The following is a 17,361-nucleotide window of genomic DNA, read 5'->3' on the forward strand; positions in this document are numbered from 1 at the left end:
CCCGATGGAAAATTCTGTTACCCGGCAGAATGCGCAGGTGTGTGCTGCTTGGATCGCTGCCAGTCAGTGGGCTGGTTTTGAGACATTAAATGAAGACGAGTGACCTGTGTACAACCTGGACTTCACGATTAGGATACTACATGCTAATCTTCTGAAAATAGTTCATTTACGTGAGGGGTATGTTCCCTACTTAAATATTCTGACACATCAGTACTTCATGCAGTGCCTGTTCCAGACCATGTAGCCCACGCGGATCTTTTTTCTCCAAATTTTGCCTTACCTTTGTCGGTGCTGTTTATTTAACAGTTTATCATATGCTCTTTGTCCCATCTTTTTATTGGGGATTATTTCTCCACTCTGTGTTACTTTCTTGTTCCTCAAATACAGAAATATTTTTAAATATATTTTTAAACATTTATTAATTTTTGAGAGACAGAGTACAAGCGGGGGTGGTGGGGGGTGCAGAGAGAGAGGGAGACACAGAATCCAAAGCGGCTCCAGGCTCTGAGCTGTCAGCACAGAGCCCGACACGGATTTTGAACTCATGAACCGTGAGATCTTGACCTGAGCCAAAGTCAGAGTTTAACTGATTGAGCCGCCCCGGCGCCCCCAGAAACATTCTTAATAATAGTTAAATGAGGGGCGCCTGGGTGGCTCAGTCGGTTAAGCGTCTGACTTTGGCTCAGGTCACGATCTCGCGGTCCGTGAGTTCGAGCCCCGCGTCAGGCTCTGTGCTGACTGCTCAGAGCCTGGAGCCTGTTTCAGATTCTGTGTCTCCCTCTCTCTCTGACCCTCCCCTGTTCATGCTCTGTCTCTCTCTGTCTCAAAAATAAAAAAAATAAAAACGTTAAAGTAATAGTTAAATGAACGTGTTTTATTGAGTGCTCTTCAAATCAGCTCATATAAATAACTCGTCGTCTTTGTTTATACCTGCAGAGGAATGTGCCATAGTATGTGTTGGTTTGTTTATCCATTTTCCCATTACCTGACGTTTATAGTTTCATCTTCTTTTTTTACTCTTTTTTTTAATGTTTATTTTGAGATAGAAATAGAGCATGAGTGGGGAAGGAGCAGAAAGGAGGGGGGACACAGAATCCAAAGCAGACTCCAGGCTCTGAGCTATCAGCACAGAGCCCAGTCCAGGGCTCGAACCCACGAACTGCAAGATCATGACCTGAGCCGAAGTGAGACACTTACCGACTGAGACACCCAGGCACCCCATAGTTTCCTCTTTTTTTTTTTTTTTTTTTGTTCTAAATAATGATGCAGTAAAGATCCTTGTCAGTATATCTTTGTTTTCTCTTGTTATTTCTAATGGATAGATTTCTAAAAGGTGGATAATTTGAGCAAAGAGTGTGTGTATTTTAAACTCGGCTAGGTATTGCCAGATCATCCTCTGAAAGGGCCACCCTCTCACCATAAGTGTTTGAGAGCAGTTATATCTTTTTAGTCTTTCAACGCTGGGTATTATTTTTTATATTATTTTTTTCTTAAGTAATCTCTGTGCCTAACATGGGGCTCCAACTCATGACCCTGAGATCAAGAGTTGCCGGCTCTACCCGCTGAGCCAGCTAGGCACCCAACATTGGGTATTATTCTTTTTGCTAATCTGAGAGATGGAAGAAGTTATCAGATCCTAATTTGCATCTCTTTCTTTTAAACATTATTTTGTGGGTTTATTGGCTATTTATATTTCTTTTCTAACTCGTCTTTTAATATTAGATGTGTACTTTGTTCTTATTGAATGTAAGAGTTCTATTTTATGGCTTCACACCTGTGACAGGAAATTTTGTGTCAGAAAGCTCTAGACCAAACTTTAAAAGTCCTCTGTGGGAAAACAACAGACCATTAATCTTGTTAACAGGTGATATGTTGTTATCACAGGTGGTTCTGTTGGGAAGAGCACAATTTGACATCATGTGTGAGATGCGATGTGTTGTGTAGCTTTGTATACAGTGACACTCTCCTCCCATGTGGGATCTTTGGTAGTAAGTAGGAAGTGACTGCTGAACCCTTTGCAGTGAGATTCAGAGTGTGATGAGCCAGTGAATTACTGGCCAGGATCACTGCACTGGTCTGGTGTAGCTACAGTTTTTATTTTTTATTAAAAAAAATTTTTTTTAATGTTTATTTTTGAAAGACAAAGTATGAGCAGGGTGGGGAGGGGGGGTAGGAGAGGGGGACAGAGGATCTGAAGCAGGCTCTGCTCATGACCTGAGCCAAAGTCGGATTCTTAACTGATGGAGCCACTGAGGCTCCCCTAGCTATAGTTTTTAAAAGCCATTCTCTGAAATTTCAGTTCTCCAAACTTAGATAGACATTCTTGTCATGTCAGGGAAGGACATATTTATCTGATGGTTTCAAAAGAGATGAGGGAAATATTTAAATGATCCTCTTGTAGTGCCTTTTTAAAAGATAGCTGAGGCGTGCCTGGGTGGCTCAGTCAGTTAAGCATCCAACTTGGGCTCAGGTAATGATCTCACAGTTTGTGAGATCTCACAGTGGGTTCGAGCCCTACATTGGGCTCTGTGCTGACAGCTCAGAGCCTACAGCCTACTTGGATTCTGTGTCTCTGTCTCTTTCTGCCCCTCCCCTGCTCATGCTGTCTGTCTCTTTCTGTCAACAATAAATAAACATTTAAAAAATTAAAAAAAAAAAACAAAATGGTAGCTGATTCAGTTTTTTCATCGTTAGAACTGAGAGTCATTGCACATTAGGGCGGTTATCACTGACCAAAGCATGATCACGGGTGTGTCATATATGTTGACTGCAAAGAGCAGGAATCAACTCTGGCCAGCGTGGGCAAAAGGAGTTTGTTGGAAGGCCCTCGGAGCCAGTGAGTTGGCAGGAGGCTGCCGGCTGGAGCAGGCAACGTGGAGGCCAGGCCGTGGGAAGCCCACAACAGGTAGCCCCTCAACTGAAACAGGGCCGGTCTGGCCAGGACGCTGCTGCTTCCGAGATGACTGGCCTCCAGCCATTCACCCACTTGCTCCAGACCCGGTATCCCAGGGGGTCTGATTGGCTGAACTTTGGCTACATGCCCATTGGCTATGCTAGGGAAGGAAAGGGTGGGTGTAGCTCCTGGGTGCCCATGTTGTGAGTGGCCTGCATTTGGGGCCATACTCCCACCTAAACCACGAGGAGAAAGCCTAAAAAGACCAAAGAAAGAGGTGGGTTCTGGGGGTACATTCCCCTCCCAAAGGCTTTGTAGCAACAGTTATCTCTCGTTTTTACTTTAAGAGTGATTATTTAAAGGGGCACCTGCGTGGCTCAGTCAGTTAGGCATCCAACGTTGGCTTAGGTCATGATCTCACGGTTTATGAGTTCGAGCACCACCTCTGGCTCTGTGCTGACAGCTCAGAGCCTGGAGCCTGCTTCAGATTCTGTCTCCCTCTTTCTTTGTCCCTCCCCCACTCATGCTCTGTCTCTCTCTCTCAAAAATAAACAAACATTTAAAAAAATAGAGTGATTATTTAAGATGTACATTAAAATCCTACTCACTCCTCCCCAAACCCCAGCTGAGTATGTTTGGATGGGGCTATGCCAGGGCTGCTCACGGGTCTTCTAACCTGTTACCTAGTGGGCTCGCCCACCTGATCCCTGTAGCTGGCCTGGTCTGCTCAGTCTGGGCTGGTTTTCCTTCCAGGTTACATAAGGACAGGCTCCATCTTTCTGGCCCAAACTCAGGACCGGCTCATCTCCCTGAAGCGTATCAACTCCAGGCTGAAGTATGTATGAGACTAGAAGCCTGTCCTGACACTCCTGTCAGACTGACCTCTGCCAGAGGGCCATGCATGTCATTGTCCCCTTGTGTTCTGTGGCAGTGTCATAGGCATCCCTTCTGAGATCATCTCCCCCAAGAAAGTGGCCGAACTTCACCCTCTCCTAAACGTGCACGACCTGGTGGGGGCCATGCATGTTCCCGAGGATGCGGTGGTGTCCTCTGCTGATGTGGCTCTTGCCCTGGCAAGTGCTGCCTCCCAAAATGGTAAGCATGTTTCTGGGTGAGGAGGAAAGAGGTCATGTAAGAAGGTGTCTCCCAATCGGCAGTGACCCCAACTCGGCTTCCATATTTGAACACTGGCTCTTAGAATGTTTGTTTGAATATCCTCTCTTAAGTTAATAAGTGTTTTTCCTCACGGCCACATTTTTCTTATTAAAGTTCTAAGGAACTGCTTTTTAGTAATGACCATAAGTTCAAACTTAGGGGAATTCCCCCCCAACAGAACATGAGAAGCTCCAAGGGCAGAAGACCTGGTGGGGACTGAGTCCGAAAGCTGGTCATGTCCTGGGTTTGGAATGAATGAGGGGAAGACCAAGTAGTGTCCACGGTGTTCTGCACTTTGGATGAGCTGATTCATGGTGTGGGTGGATTTGGATTTAAGACGCCCTATTTAACCTTCTTCTCCCCTCCCCCTTTTATGGTTCCTAGAATTGAATTGTGTACTAAAGTGACCTGCTGTTTTCAGTCATGGAAGAGGCCCATGGACACTGCCCCAGGATGTGGTTCCTGGAAGTTCTTGTGTTTTTAAATTAAAGCATTGACCTGGCTTTTTCATCATTTCTCACGGGTTTAGAATCTGCTGCAGAATCTGCTGCTGCCTTAATTCTGGGCCATCCGAAGATGGATGCACTGCCTCTTTCTTTACCTTGGAACAGGTGTGCAGATCTATGACCGTACAAGCGTGCTTCATGTAATGGTCAAAAAAGGCCAAGTGACCGGCGTGGAGACCGATAAAGGACAGATTGAGTGCCAGTATTTTGTCAACTGTGCTGGTCAGGTAGGTTAGCAACAACACTGGGTCACTGATCTAACGTAACAACAGTCACTGCCGGGATTTGGGGCGTGAAGACATAAGGTTAATACTGTGACGGACTAAGCAGGTGTCAGGGACCACCTATTGTTTGGACTAGAAACCTCAGAATTCTCGTGCGCTCCATCAGAAGCCTGTAGCTAGTCCTCAAGGAAAAGCACCGTCGTGACCTTTTCCTTCCTCCACCCTGGGTTAATGCGTGCTCTCCTGCCCAGGAAGGCCACAAAAACAGTTGGGCATTGACACATCCTCGTTGTTGGGTCTTCCTGTGGTATTTCATTTTATTCTACAACCTAGCACATAAGTATTAGGCTATCTTTTGTGTCAGGAGCCTGGATTCAGTTCAGAGCACTAAGCTGCTTCTACTTTTAAGGCATATTGGTGCCTTGTCTTCCACTCGACAATCTTCAGGTGACCTACGGGTACTTTTTGCCTCATGAAGATCACATATGATGGTATTCGGAGTTTGTAGTTGAGGTCAGGCATTTTGTTCGAAGGGCCTCACTTGCCCCCCACGAGCTCCTAAGTCTGTCGTTCTTTGGTATAAGAATAATGGTTATGGTTAAAAAAAAAGAAGAATGGTTATGGTTTAACAAGCCTGGTGTTGCTCCCCTCCATGAACTGAGCTAAATAAAGCAGGCTGCAGTGTGGCTTCCCGCCCCAGACGTTGGGACAAGAGCACACATAGGCCACTTGAATTAAACTCTTTTCAAGCGGCTGAACTTGCTCATTTGTCTTTCTGTTCCTCTTCCCACCCACAAATCAATCCGTCCGTTTGTAGTGGGCATACGAGCTGGGTCTGTCCAACGAGGAGCCGGTTAGTATCCCGTTACATGCCTGCGAACACTTCTACCTTCTGACTCGCCCCTTGGAGACCCCTCTGCAGAGCAACACACCAAGTGAGGACTTACGCTTTGTCTTTAATCTCATTTCCTTGCCACTGTTCTGTCCTCTGAAAAGGAAGACTTTGTGCTAAGGACAGACTCTGCTTGAGAGAGCCTTGTCTTTTCTGAAGCATGTTAGAGGGAGGCGGACCCAATCCTAACTTTCCCGTAAGAACTCCTTACGAAAGGATGGATAAAACGGGCATTCCGCTGAAGCCGTGTTTTGGTTTGTTAGTTTTGTAAGCTAATTGCATTCCCAAACAGAGGTCCAAATGGAGAATATTTGGAATATAACCTGGAGTTTTTGACTTGAATGGCATATGTTGTAGAGAGCTTATAGGTAAGCTACAGAGTCAGGTTGCTCAGGGACCCCAAGCACCACAGGAGAGGGCTTGACGTCACGTGGCAGGTCTCAACCCCTAGAATGAGCTCGCCGTACCCCCTTTCTGCTAGGCTTTCACGGTCATTACAGCAGTTCCATAGTCTGGTTGTGAAGACTAGACAGAGCTTCTAGGGAACTAAGCAGGTCAGGGATAGAGAAATAGTCTCCACTGTAATCTGAGAGGGAGGATCCTCCCCCATCACCTTGAAAGCTCTGTGTTCACTGGATGCTCTTCACTAACAGAGCCAGTAGGCGTTTTTGTTCTGCTTTTTTTCTGTCCCTTTAGAAAGCTGGCTTGCCTCTAAACCTTGCTTTTCCCTTCTACCCACCCCACCCCCGACTCCCTTGTCATTTCTCTTCCTCAGCTGTTGTGGATGCTGATGGAAGAATTTATATCCGGAACTGGCAGGGTGGCATCTTGTCTGGGGGCTTTGAGAAGAACCCGAAGCCAATATTTACTGAGGGCAAGAACCAGCTGGAAATTCAGAATCTGCAGGAAGACTGGGATCACTTTGGTGTGTGAGCTACGGGATAACTATAATGCCCTGTGTTTGTGTAAGATGCTATCTTTTTGAAAGCATTTTCAAGAAGAGATTCTTCTTTGATCTTTGTAACAGCCCCATGAGGTGCTTTCAGAAGCCAGTCCACAGGGTCTGCCTGGTCTAAGGCTGCGGTCACTGGGTACTGGATTCGGGGGATGAAAATCTTGGTTAGGGGACCCCAGGCTTATTACTTAACTAAAATCATTGCTGAAATTCTAGGCTAGGAGGAAACCTTTTGTGTAGGACTGCATGTAAGACTGAAGACGTTTTTAGAAAGCAGAATTGTTTTGTTAATACAGTCTTTTACTCGGTTTTTGTTTTTATTGAAGAACTGACCTACAGTACTGTATTAGTTTCACGTGTGCCTCACAGTGATTCGATATTTATGTTCTACTCAGTTTTGTAATAATTTTATTTACTGGATAGTTAATAAAGGCCCATGTTTCCAAATTCGAAAGATAAGAAACTGTCTATAATGAAGAGTTTGCCTCCCAACCCTTGATGGACCTTTTAAAAATAAACTTTTTATTCTGAGGGATTTTAAACTGTCAGAAGTGGAGAGAATAGTATACAGAACCTTCTGTGTACCCACCAGCCAGCTTTAGTCTGCCTTCATTTCTTACCACTGTCCCATATGATGGACTTATTTTCAAACAGGCCAAGGTCCTGTCTTCTGCAGCTTTTCCAACTGTGGAAATCCTTGCCTTTATCCTGTGTCTCCTCGAGTGTCACTGAAGAGCTTTCCACAAACAGCAATCCCTTGGAGATCTTATCTGTAGTCACATGTATTGTGTGCCCTTCCATAGCTCCTGGCCTTTGCAAAGAAGTGTCTTTTTTCTTAGTCTTTATGCCACGCGCTTTGTAGGTGTGTCCATTAATTACACCGGGGTTTCTACTTTCTGATCTAGGGCCCATTTGGCTCTTCTGAGAAAACCCCTTTCAAGTGATTTTCTGAAAGGAGAGGGAGTAGGAAAGTATAAAGAGTTGGAAGTCTTTGAATTCCCTAAAGCTGAGGACTCTATTTGGGTTTGTTTTTATGGCTCAGAGCCCCTGCTGAGTTCCCTCCTGCGTCGGATGCCAGAACTGGAGACTCTGGAGATCATGAAGTTGGTCAACTGCCCCGAGACCTTCACCCCAGACATGAGGTGCATCATGGGCGAGTCTCCGGCAGTGCAGGGCTACTACGTCCTGGTGGGAATGAACTCTGCTGGCCTGTCGTTTGCAGGAGGGGCTGGAAGGTAAGTCTCTCTTGATTAGACTCTGCTTGCTGGGCTCTGCTCTGCTTCCCAGAGTTACTTGTTACTAATATGGTGTGTAGTGTGTGTATATAATCCGGTGTGTTGATAGTAAGGAGGAGATACACCTCATTTGGGAGTTGTCCCCTTCAGAGTAATCACTGTGGGATATTCTGGCAGTGTCACTGTGCACAGGGTTTCAGTAACTCTTTTTGGAATTAGTCACGGAGCCTGTGGGATGTACTTTTCAGCTGTTTTGATCCTTTGAGTGTGCATTTGAGTTTGTAAACAGTAAGTATGGTGAGTGACACAGACGATCATGTTGAGTAGTACAAGTTTTCTTTAAAAATTACATATTGATTATGGGGCACCTCTGTGGCTCGGTTGCTTGAGCTGCCTACTCTTGACTTTGGCTCAGGTCATGATCTCAAGGTTTGTGAGTTCAAGCCCCACATTGGGCTCTGCACTGACAGTGTGGAGCCTGCTTGGGATTCTTTCTCCCTTCCTCTCTGTTCTCTCTCAAAATAAACAAACAAACATGTATGTGTATATGTAATAAAAAAATCACACACTGATTAAACAAGCCAGTCAGAAAGGACGAATACTGTGTGCAGTACCATTCATGAAGACAGACAGTATCACAGTGGTTGCCAAGGCTGTGGACAGGAATGGAGAGGAACTGCTTCTCAGGTGGATGGAGTTTCAGTTTGGGAAGATGAAGAGTTCTGGGGGTGGATGGTTGTGATGGTTACACAGCAGTGTCAGTGTACTTAATGCCACTGAACCTCACAATTAGAAATGACTGAGATGGTTGATTTTATGTTCTTTGTATTTTGCCACAATTAAAAGTTACTTTTTTTTATCAATGAGGCAACTTTTTTTTTTTTTTTTTTTTTTTTTTTTTTTTTTTTTTTTAAGTTTACCGAGAGACTGGTGGGAGAGGGGCAGAGAGACAGGGAGAGAGAGAATCCCAAGCAGGTTCGGCACTATTAGTGTGGAGCCCGACACGTGGCTCAAACCACAAACCATGAGATCATGACCTGAACTGACTGAAAAGAGTCAGAAGCTTAACCAATCGAGCCACCCAGGCACCCCGAGGCCACTTTGTTTTTTAATTAAAAAAATTTTTGTTAATGTTTATTTTTGAGAGAGAGAGACAGAGTGTGAGTGGGTAAGGGGTAGAGAGAGAGGGAGACATAGAATCCAAAGCAGGCTCTAGGCTGCAAGCTGTCAGCACAGAGCCCGATGCGGGGCTTGAACTCATGAACTGTGTGGTCATGACCTGAGTCGAAGTCGGAAGCTTAACCAACTGAGGCCACTTTTCTTGAGTGACTTGTAGAATGGTTCTGAAAACAGTCATGGAAGAGGAGTTACCAAAAGCAGAGATATGATCAGATAGATGTATAACCTCCTGAAGGTTTTCCAGAAAAAGCCCATTGGATGTGTGAATAAAGTATGTTTTTCATAGATGTCACTTATGTCTTAAAACACTTTCTAGGGAACCTTATCATTAGAACTAAGATTGTCATAGCAGATTTCAGAGCAGCAGATGGATCCGTGTTTGTTTCTTCAGAAAAATTAAGGAAATGGCCCAGAATTTCTCAACCAGTCTGTGACAAGACAGGATGTTTGATTCTGTTGGTTCTTGTTTCCTAGTACAGTTAGGAGAGTATCCCATCTGAGGCCCAGCAACTTCCCCATCTAAACAGGTACCTCGCTGAATGGATGGTGCATGGTTATCCATCAGAAAGCATCTGGGAATTGGACTTGAAACGTTTTGGAGCCCTCCAGAGCAGCCGTACCTTTCTGCGCCACCGGGTCATGGAAGTCATGCGTGAGTAGAGCTTGATCCCATTTGCATCTAGTCGAAGGTGTCTTCTTGGGGGCTGTTGGATCATTCAGAGGAGCAGATCTTTCCCTCAGTTATTTAAGAATTGCTTCAAGTTGGCCTCTCGAGTTTGACTGGTAGGGGGCCCATGTTGGGGCATTAGGCCCCATGTGATATTTACATAACCATCTCTTTAGTATGTTGTCCTTTATTTACCTCTGGGAACAGGAAAGAAGAAAAGGACTTACAGGTGGTAATTGCCATCAGACTTCCCGCAGCAGCTTCTTGTATATTCCTAGCATCATCTGCTTTCCACTTTGCTTGGAAAGCGCCCATGTCAGGTGAATGTTCTCTCTCCTCACTTGATCTTTGAGATTACAGTTTGCTTTCCAAGGCAGAGGATTTGGCTTGTTCTCAAAGCTTCAAGCTTCTCTGAGTGATTTTTGTCATAACTGTCACATGCTAGCAAGATAGGAAACTACTTCTCATATAAATACAAAACATACATTTCTGTTCGCCTCATTCCTACTTCTCTCCAGCTTTATTCTAACTTGTTACTCTACCTTACCTTTATTTTCTAGAGACAGCTTTTGTATCAAGAATTGAACCAAACCAGATTGTAATTTCATCTTCCTATACTGAGGAACTATTCTGAGACTTTGCCAAAATATATAGCTAGATACTTGGGGCATGTTTATGTTCACAGTTGAGTTTCTACATATGCTGTGACTGCCATCCTTTAACAATGAATTGTTGGTTTAATAGCAGGCGGTCCCATTCACGGTGAGGCCTTTGAACGACCTTTAGCACCTGTGTATTCACTTTTAGCCTGTCGTAGAGAACTCTTACTGGTGGGAGACAACCCGGCAGCAATATGGGTGGCCGCTAAGGTTATTTTTGGCAAATACTTTGGTTAAAATGTTGACTCGCCAGAAGTCTCAATTTCCCCAGCCATTTGTTACTTTAGAACCCGTGCAAATCATAATGGAGCTCGAGTTTCCCTGTGATGACCTGACACGCTGGGTAGCCTTCTCTGATTCTCATGTAATAGAAATGGGAGGCATGGCAGGAAACGAGAAAAGGGTAAATAGAACCTAAAGTACCAGAGAAGACTGAAAAATTGTCGCAAGATAAGGCAACCAGCGTGGCTTCCTTCTCTTTAATTTCTCAGCCTCCTCCCCATTCTGATGTACCTCTTGTTTGGAATAGTTTGAGGTCAGCTCTTCTCTTTGGAAGGGACTAGAGATCACACTCTTTCTGGCTATTTTTACTTATTGCTGTTGCAGATTGGACATTAGGAGAAATGAATTGTGACCCTAGCTTTGTTATGTGAATAATGTGACTGGGACAGTACTGTGCAGCCACCAAATCAAGGTATGCTATGTTCCCTTTCACCTCAGAAACGGGTTAAATGTTAGAGAGGAAACGTGTCTAACAGTCCTGAGATCCAAGCAACACAGGCACTGTAAAGAAGCAAGTGCCATGTTTTCACACTCTGCTCCTCAGATACAGTCTTCGTCTCTGCTGTGGGACTTAGCAAGGTTTACAAGCATGACCTTTCTCCCATTGTTTCTGCCTACTAACTTGAAACAGTCATTGAGAACAGAGACTTGGAGTTGTTAACCTGACTCACGGCCCTGTAACTCTGTGGAAAGATCAGGGCAGCTCTTGCAACATCATTCTCTCTTCCGGAGCCTGCCTGTTATACTGGGAACTGTTTGCACATTAGGTCCCGTTAGCCTGGAAAGCATGCTCTTTTGAACAGGAGCGACTCCCGAATCTAGAGATGCTGTGTTCTCGGCTCGGTGGTTTGGGTTTGCAGAGACTGTTATTTCTGTTCTAGCTCTGCTGTATGATCTGAAGGTTCCCCGTTGGGACTTCCAGACCGGGAGGCAGTTGCGCACATCTCCCCTCTATGACCGGCTGGACGCACAAGGAGCCAGGTGGATGGAAAAACATGGATTTGAGAGGCCGAAGTACTTCGTGCCACCAGACAAGGGTAAGAAGGCCCGTTCTCATGTTTATTCTTTTGTTGCCTTGAGAACTAATAAAACCCATCTTTAAATGTATTACAGTTAGAATGTGTTCCTGGAGGAATAAAGAAAAACCTGTCACACTATACTAATCCACACGGGGAGAGTCCTCAATATAAATGTCCTTTTCTCTTTTTCTTTTGTTTGCCGGTCTGTAGACCTCCTGGCATTGGAGCAGAGCAAGACTTTCTATAAGCCAGACTGGTTTGACATTGTGGAGTCTGAAGTCAAGTGCTGTAAGGAAGCTGTGTGTGTCATTGACATGTCCTCTTTCACAAAGTTCGAAATAACAGTAAGTGCTTGAGAAACCCAAATAATAGATTAGAAACTTCTGAATATTTGTTGAATGTCTCCTTTTTTATCTGCCACTTCAAAACCAATTTCGTAAGACCTCTAGTATGTTTTAGTGTTTTACTAAACTGTAATACATTTTTCTGAAGTTTTAGCGCTTTGTTTCTGGGTTTTAATCTGCTTGTAGAGGCCCACTTACCATTAGAATCAAGAGCCAGTTGGGGCGCCTGGGTGGCTCAGTCACTTAAGCGTCCGACCTTGGCTCAGGTCATGATCTCGCGGTCTGAGTTTGAGCCCTGCGTCGGGCTCTGTGCTGACAGCTCAGAGCCTGGAACCTGCTTCGGATTCTGTGTCTCCCTCTCTTTCTGCCCCTCCCCCACTCATGCTGTCTTCTCTGTGTCTCAAAAATAAGTAAACAGTAAAAAGAAAACAAACAAAAACAACGAGCTTTCTTTGGAGCTTCTCACAGCGGAGTAAATCCACAGATACTGTTGCTAAATCCGCAGATACTGTTGCAGTTGGGAACTGGCTAATTGAATTGCCTCAGGGGGTCACACTGCTCAGCAGACTGTGTTACCAACCAGCTGTTCTTGTGCTCACTCTCTCTGCTTTCTTCCCTCCCCCTCCAGTCCACCGGGGACCAGGCATTGGAAATTCTTCAGTACCTCTTCTCCAATGACCTCGATGTACCCGTGGGCCACATTGTGCACACCGGCATGCTCAATGAGGGTGGAGGGTATGAAAACGACTGTAGCATAGCGCGGCTCAGCAAGCGCAGGTAAGGCTGGCTGCCGCCCTGCCTCCCACCCCCCAACCCCTGCGGTGTGCTGCCTCCTGGAGGTGTCCTCGCAGAGCAGAGCGTCCGGCTCACGGTCCGGGAAACCATGACCGTACTGAGGACGAAAAGACATTTCGGTAACTCCTGGCCAGTTCCTTAGCAATGCAGTGCAAATAGAAGCCACGGGGGAAAATGGGGAAGAAACATACCCGATTATATACAAATCGATGTGGAAATAACAGTCCCCCTACTGGGAAAAAGTGTTCTGGTGTGTCAGTAGGTCTGTATATCTTGGCACTAACAGGAAGCCGGGATCTTCGGTGCTTATGTGGTATATCCTAGAATTATGTGCCCCTGGCCTCCTCTGAAGGCGAAGAGGTCATTTGCCAGTATTCTGCTCATTCATTGGCTGCTTTGAAACGAGTTAACTTGACTGCTTCCTGATGCTTTTTCTGCTGCCTGGCTTACAGTACTTTCCGGTCTCCCTTTCAGTTTCTTCATGATTTCCCCAACTGACCAGCAGGTCCACTGTTGGGCCTGGCTTAAGAAACACATGCCTGAAGACAGCAACCTGCTTCTGGAGGATGTCACCTGGAAATACACCGGTAAGCCGGCCCTCCAGGCTCAGCAGCACAAGAGGCCAGCCTGTCCAGATACGTCTTCTCCATCTGCCTTCTTTATAGCTGACATTCAGAAATGGGGGTCAGAGTGAGAAGCGTGCTGGAGGCGCCCTGGTCATAGAACACTGATCTCTGATATGTCCCTGCATTTTTGCAAGTGAGGGGTGAGTTGTGCTTCAGTCCGTTTGTCTTGTTTCCCGCTGTGCCCCCTCCAGCCAGGATGGAGGAGTGCAAATATTGGTTGAATGAGTGAAAATTACTTCGAAAATACATTTTTAAACCTACTACCTAAATATTGTTTTCTTCAAAATTTCTCAACTTTTTTTTAAGTGAGTGAATAATTTTTGAGGAGGACTTAATTTCCTGATGATCTACCTCTTCCTCAGCAGTCTTGTCAGGGAGCAGCCCCTTCCCTCACCTCCTCATTCCAGCTTTAATGCTTGCCTATCCCCCACTTCACTGCCCCTCACCCCCAACATGTCCTCGTGGCCAGTTCATCACAGCAGCAGATCTGTTTGACTGTTTGCTACCAGATTGGCAAACTACACAATCTTACTGAACCAAAGTTGTTTCCTAGCCCAAGAGGGTGTTTGGGGTATAATTTCCACAGGCTGCTGTGCCAAGACGGAACCTGGGCTGGTTGGGCCGCTCTCACCATATAGCAACAGTGGGAGGAAGGAGGCGATGGGAACCGTGTGGGAGGTTTGTGGCCGGCCCTGGAAGTGGGCTCCCATCGCCCCGGCCAGGACACGGTCTCACGTTCCCGGTCTAACCACAAAGGCAGCTATGGGATGTTGTTTCCCCGTGTCCCCGGGAAGAGGAAACACGCTGGCCAGGCTGTCTCTGGCCAGCAGTCAGCAGTGCATGCATTTACCAGGCCTGTCAGGAGAGGTGTCTGCCTGACTTGGGGCGCTCTGTGTCCATCCTGGGATTGCCTAAGCAGAGAGGCGCTTTCGTGGGCTTATCACCCAGGCCTGGCCGTGAGAGAGCAAGTCCCATACAGACTTTTCCCTTTGGCTCAGCGGTGACTGGACTGGCCAGACATCTCTTGTTCTTTTCTGTTTAGCCCTCAATCTGATTGGCCCTCGAGCTGTGGATGTGCTGTCCGAGTTGTCCTATGCCCCTATGACTCCAGACCACTTCCCAAGTCTGTTCTGCAAGGTGGGTGCTAATTAAGTTCTAGTTTTTAAATGGACAGGGAGTATTTCTTTCATAGGGATAGCAATTACACAGTTTTACTACAGCGTTAATGTCCACAGAGAGAGGGTGTTGGGGCTTTTATGGAGCAAATAAAATGTCTCAATAAATTCGTCCCTTTATTTTTCACCTTTCTAGGTCTCCTTATTTAATAAGCATTAGGGTATCTTTGAAGTGGATTTAACTTCTCTGAATATCAGTCCTTTCTATTTACTGCTTTTTGTAGCAGTGGATTACATGTGTAAATTAAAGGATTAGGACACTAATGCCAAAAAATTCCAATTAAGGTCAGGTTCCTTCTCTCCATGCAGTGCTTCTCCTTTTCCATTCACAGAGTCACTTCTGTGTGTGTAGTATCTCCAGGTAAGAGATGTTCAGGTGAAGCCCTAAACAACTTACATAAGTTTCTTATATTTGGCAGCAGTAGCATCTTGGAACTGAGTAAAAGAAGTAGTAACAATACTGATGAGAGGTGCAAACAGACTAGTGTTTTGACAACCTGTAGCAAAACAGCTGTGGGGCAGCTACTGACTGATGGAGGCTCTTTGAAGTTCAAACCTAAGCTGAGATCCACGTACTCATTGTACAGTGTCCCTTTTTCTCCGTGGCAGAGTGAAAGCAACAGAACAGTCTCACCGTTAGCCATCAGCAACCCTTCCCTGCATGGCCTTGGGTTCTGGAACGAATGATGCACCTATGTGAGCCTACAGGGTAGCAAGTTATGTTGGGCTTCCTGTGGGAACAGTTTGCTCCAGTGCCTTCTGGGACAGGGATTGTGTCAGAGGCCTGTTAGGTAACTGAGCTGCTATAAACACATTTTGAATTAGAAGCCTAATCTCTGACCCCAGGGTAGCAGGTGCACCATGTTCTGTGGTCATCAGGCATCCTCTTTTGTAGGGCAGGTGCCCTGGACTTGCCTGCCAGATGCCCCAGAGAAGACACAGGCCTAGTCTTTGTTGCTCTTGACACTCTTGACTGAAATCTTTTTAAGGTTCTTTCTTTATTTTTAGAGACAGTGCACAAGTGGGGTGGGGCAGAAAGAGAGGGAGAGAGAATTCCAATCAAGCTCTGCACTGGGGCTCAATCCCACGAACCCTGAAATCATGACTTGAGCCATAATTGAGACGCTTAGCCGACTGAGCCACTCGGGCGCCCCTAAAACAAACCTTTAGAAGGACTTTGCGAAAAGAAATGTTTCACGATTGTAAAGACTTCGCCTCCACTTCCCACCAGCAGCTTGGCTAGTGCTCCTGAAATGGTGATGTTTCATGAGAAGAGTGTAAAGACCGTGCTCCGTTTCTGGTGACCCCAGTACTCGGAAACAGACCACTCTGGGGATGAATTTCTCTCAGGTGCATGGCTCTGCCGTAGGGTCGAAGGGTGCGGAGCTGATAAGAGGTTTACCTCAGGTGTTCGTTCCTTTAACACACATGTTGAGCGCTTACTTCCTCTGGAGACTCTCCGTGCTGACCTCCTCCCTTTGCTTCCACAGGAGATGAGTGTGGGCTACGCAAATGGGATCAGGGTGATGAGCATGACTCACACAGGAGAGCCGGGATTCATGCTCTACATCCCCATAGAGGTGAGCCCCGCGGAGGAAGGTGGCCGGCTTTCGCACGCCTGCCGGGCACTGGCAGGGTTAGAGAGCCAGATCTGACTGGGCCTCGGGAATGGAGGCAGGCTGCATTAGGGGCACTTTAACATTTTGGACTAAGTTACTTACTGTTTCGAATAGGAAATACGTTTACGTGGTTTAAAACCTATGGAAAGTATTTAGTGCCACCCGACCAGTTCCCATCAACCACTACCAGTGATACAATTATTAGTATTTGAAGGTCATGTCAGAGATTTTTGTGCATATGTGAGCAAGTTCAAAGACATTCTTAGTCCCGTTTTAGAAACATAGATGGAAGCATACTGCTGTCCTTTATCTCTTCACCAATTGATGGTATAGATCTGCCCTGTCAGTCCCTAAAGAGGAAGCACATCCGGTTTCTTTTTTTAACAGCAGGATAGTGTTCTGTCAGATCGTTGAATCATTAGGCTGGTACTAAGAGGCGTTTCCGGTTGTAGGCCTTTGCTCTTATAAACAGTTCCGTGTACAAGAGCATCTCTTTCCTTGTACGTGTGTGCGTGTACCAGTATGGGGTTTTCACACTTTGGGCTGACAGAGAATTGTCAGTGCAGTTGTAATTTTCTTTATACGTGGGATGAAGCAACTTTTTGTAAAAGGCGAAAGATTTATGCGATCTGAAGAGAAACCAGAGTATGAAGCAACTTTTTGGAATGCATTTCCAAGGAAAAGCTCTTCTATAGGACCTGCACACTCCTGCCTGCCCGTCCGCCCGCCACCCTGTTCTGATGTGATCCTACCTTCTCTACCTGTCCCGCTACTTGCTTGTCCCTGAATGTACTCCTGCTCCTTCCCCAGGGCCTTTGCATTTCCTCTCCCTCTCCTGGCTCGTCCTCCCCTCCCCCCCCCCCCCCAGACTCTCGCAGCTGCGCCTGCTTCAGGTCTTATTTGAGTGGTATCTGCTGGATGAGGCCCCATTCCCCGGTTCCCCCGCTCCTCCTTCCCACTTTCTTTTTCTCTGTAGTGCCTACCACTGTCTGATAAAATCTGTTTTATTTTGTTCAGCAAGGTATCCTTGTTTAAGTGTCAGTTCTCCGAAGGCAGGAATATTTGCCTGTCTTAACTTTTATTTCCCCAGCACCTAGAGAAGTATTTGGCACATAGTAAATGTTTAAGAAATGTTG

The 17,361-nt window shown here is 46.0% G+C and overlaps 1 protein-coding gene across 2 annotated transcripts in view; it reads left to right on the top strand.

Annotated features, from left to right (window-relative positions):
* The window catches only part of PDPR (pyruvate dehydrogenase phosphatase regulatory subunit), a 37,076-nt gene that overhangs the window by 9,594 nt on the left and 10,121 nt on the right, over positions 1 to 17,361 (top strand). Inside the window, exons 4-16 of one of the 2 annotated variants that reach the window (XM_043599667.1) lie at positions 3,647 to 3,728; positions 3,825 to 3,988; positions 4,660 to 4,781; positions 5,596 to 5,713; positions 6,446 to 6,595; positions 7,668 to 7,860; positions 9,567 to 9,691; positions 11,529 to 11,684; positions 11,877 to 12,010; positions 12,639 to 12,787; positions 13,280 to 13,392; positions 14,474 to 14,568; positions 16,097 to 16,186. In XM_043599667.1, the coding sequence (XP_043455602.1) occupies positions 3,647 to 3,728; positions 3,825 to 3,988; positions 4,660 to 4,781; positions 5,596 to 5,713; positions 6,446 to 6,595; positions 7,668 to 7,860; positions 9,567 to 9,691; positions 11,529 to 11,684; positions 11,877 to 12,010; positions 12,639 to 12,787; positions 13,280 to 13,392; positions 14,474 to 14,568; positions 16,097 to 16,186 (1,691 nt within the window). The remainder of the gene's footprint in view (positions 1 to 3,646; positions 3,729 to 3,824; positions 3,989 to 4,659; positions 4,782 to 5,595; positions 5,714 to 6,445; positions 6,596 to 7,667; positions 7,861 to 9,566; positions 9,692 to 11,528; positions 11,685 to 11,876; positions 12,011 to 12,638; positions 12,788 to 13,279; positions 13,393 to 14,473; positions 14,569 to 16,096; positions 16,187 to 17,361) is intronic. The other variant, XM_043599668.1, reaches the window with a different exon arrangement.

The sequence above is a fragment of the Prionailurus bengalensis genome, chromosome E2 (assembly GCF_016509475.1).
Source record: "Prionailurus bengalensis isolate Pbe53 chromosome E2, Fcat_Pben_1.1_paternal_pri, whole genome shotgun sequence".
NCBI lineage: Eukaryota > Metazoa > Chordata > Mammalia > Carnivora > Felidae > Prionailurus > Prionailurus bengalensis.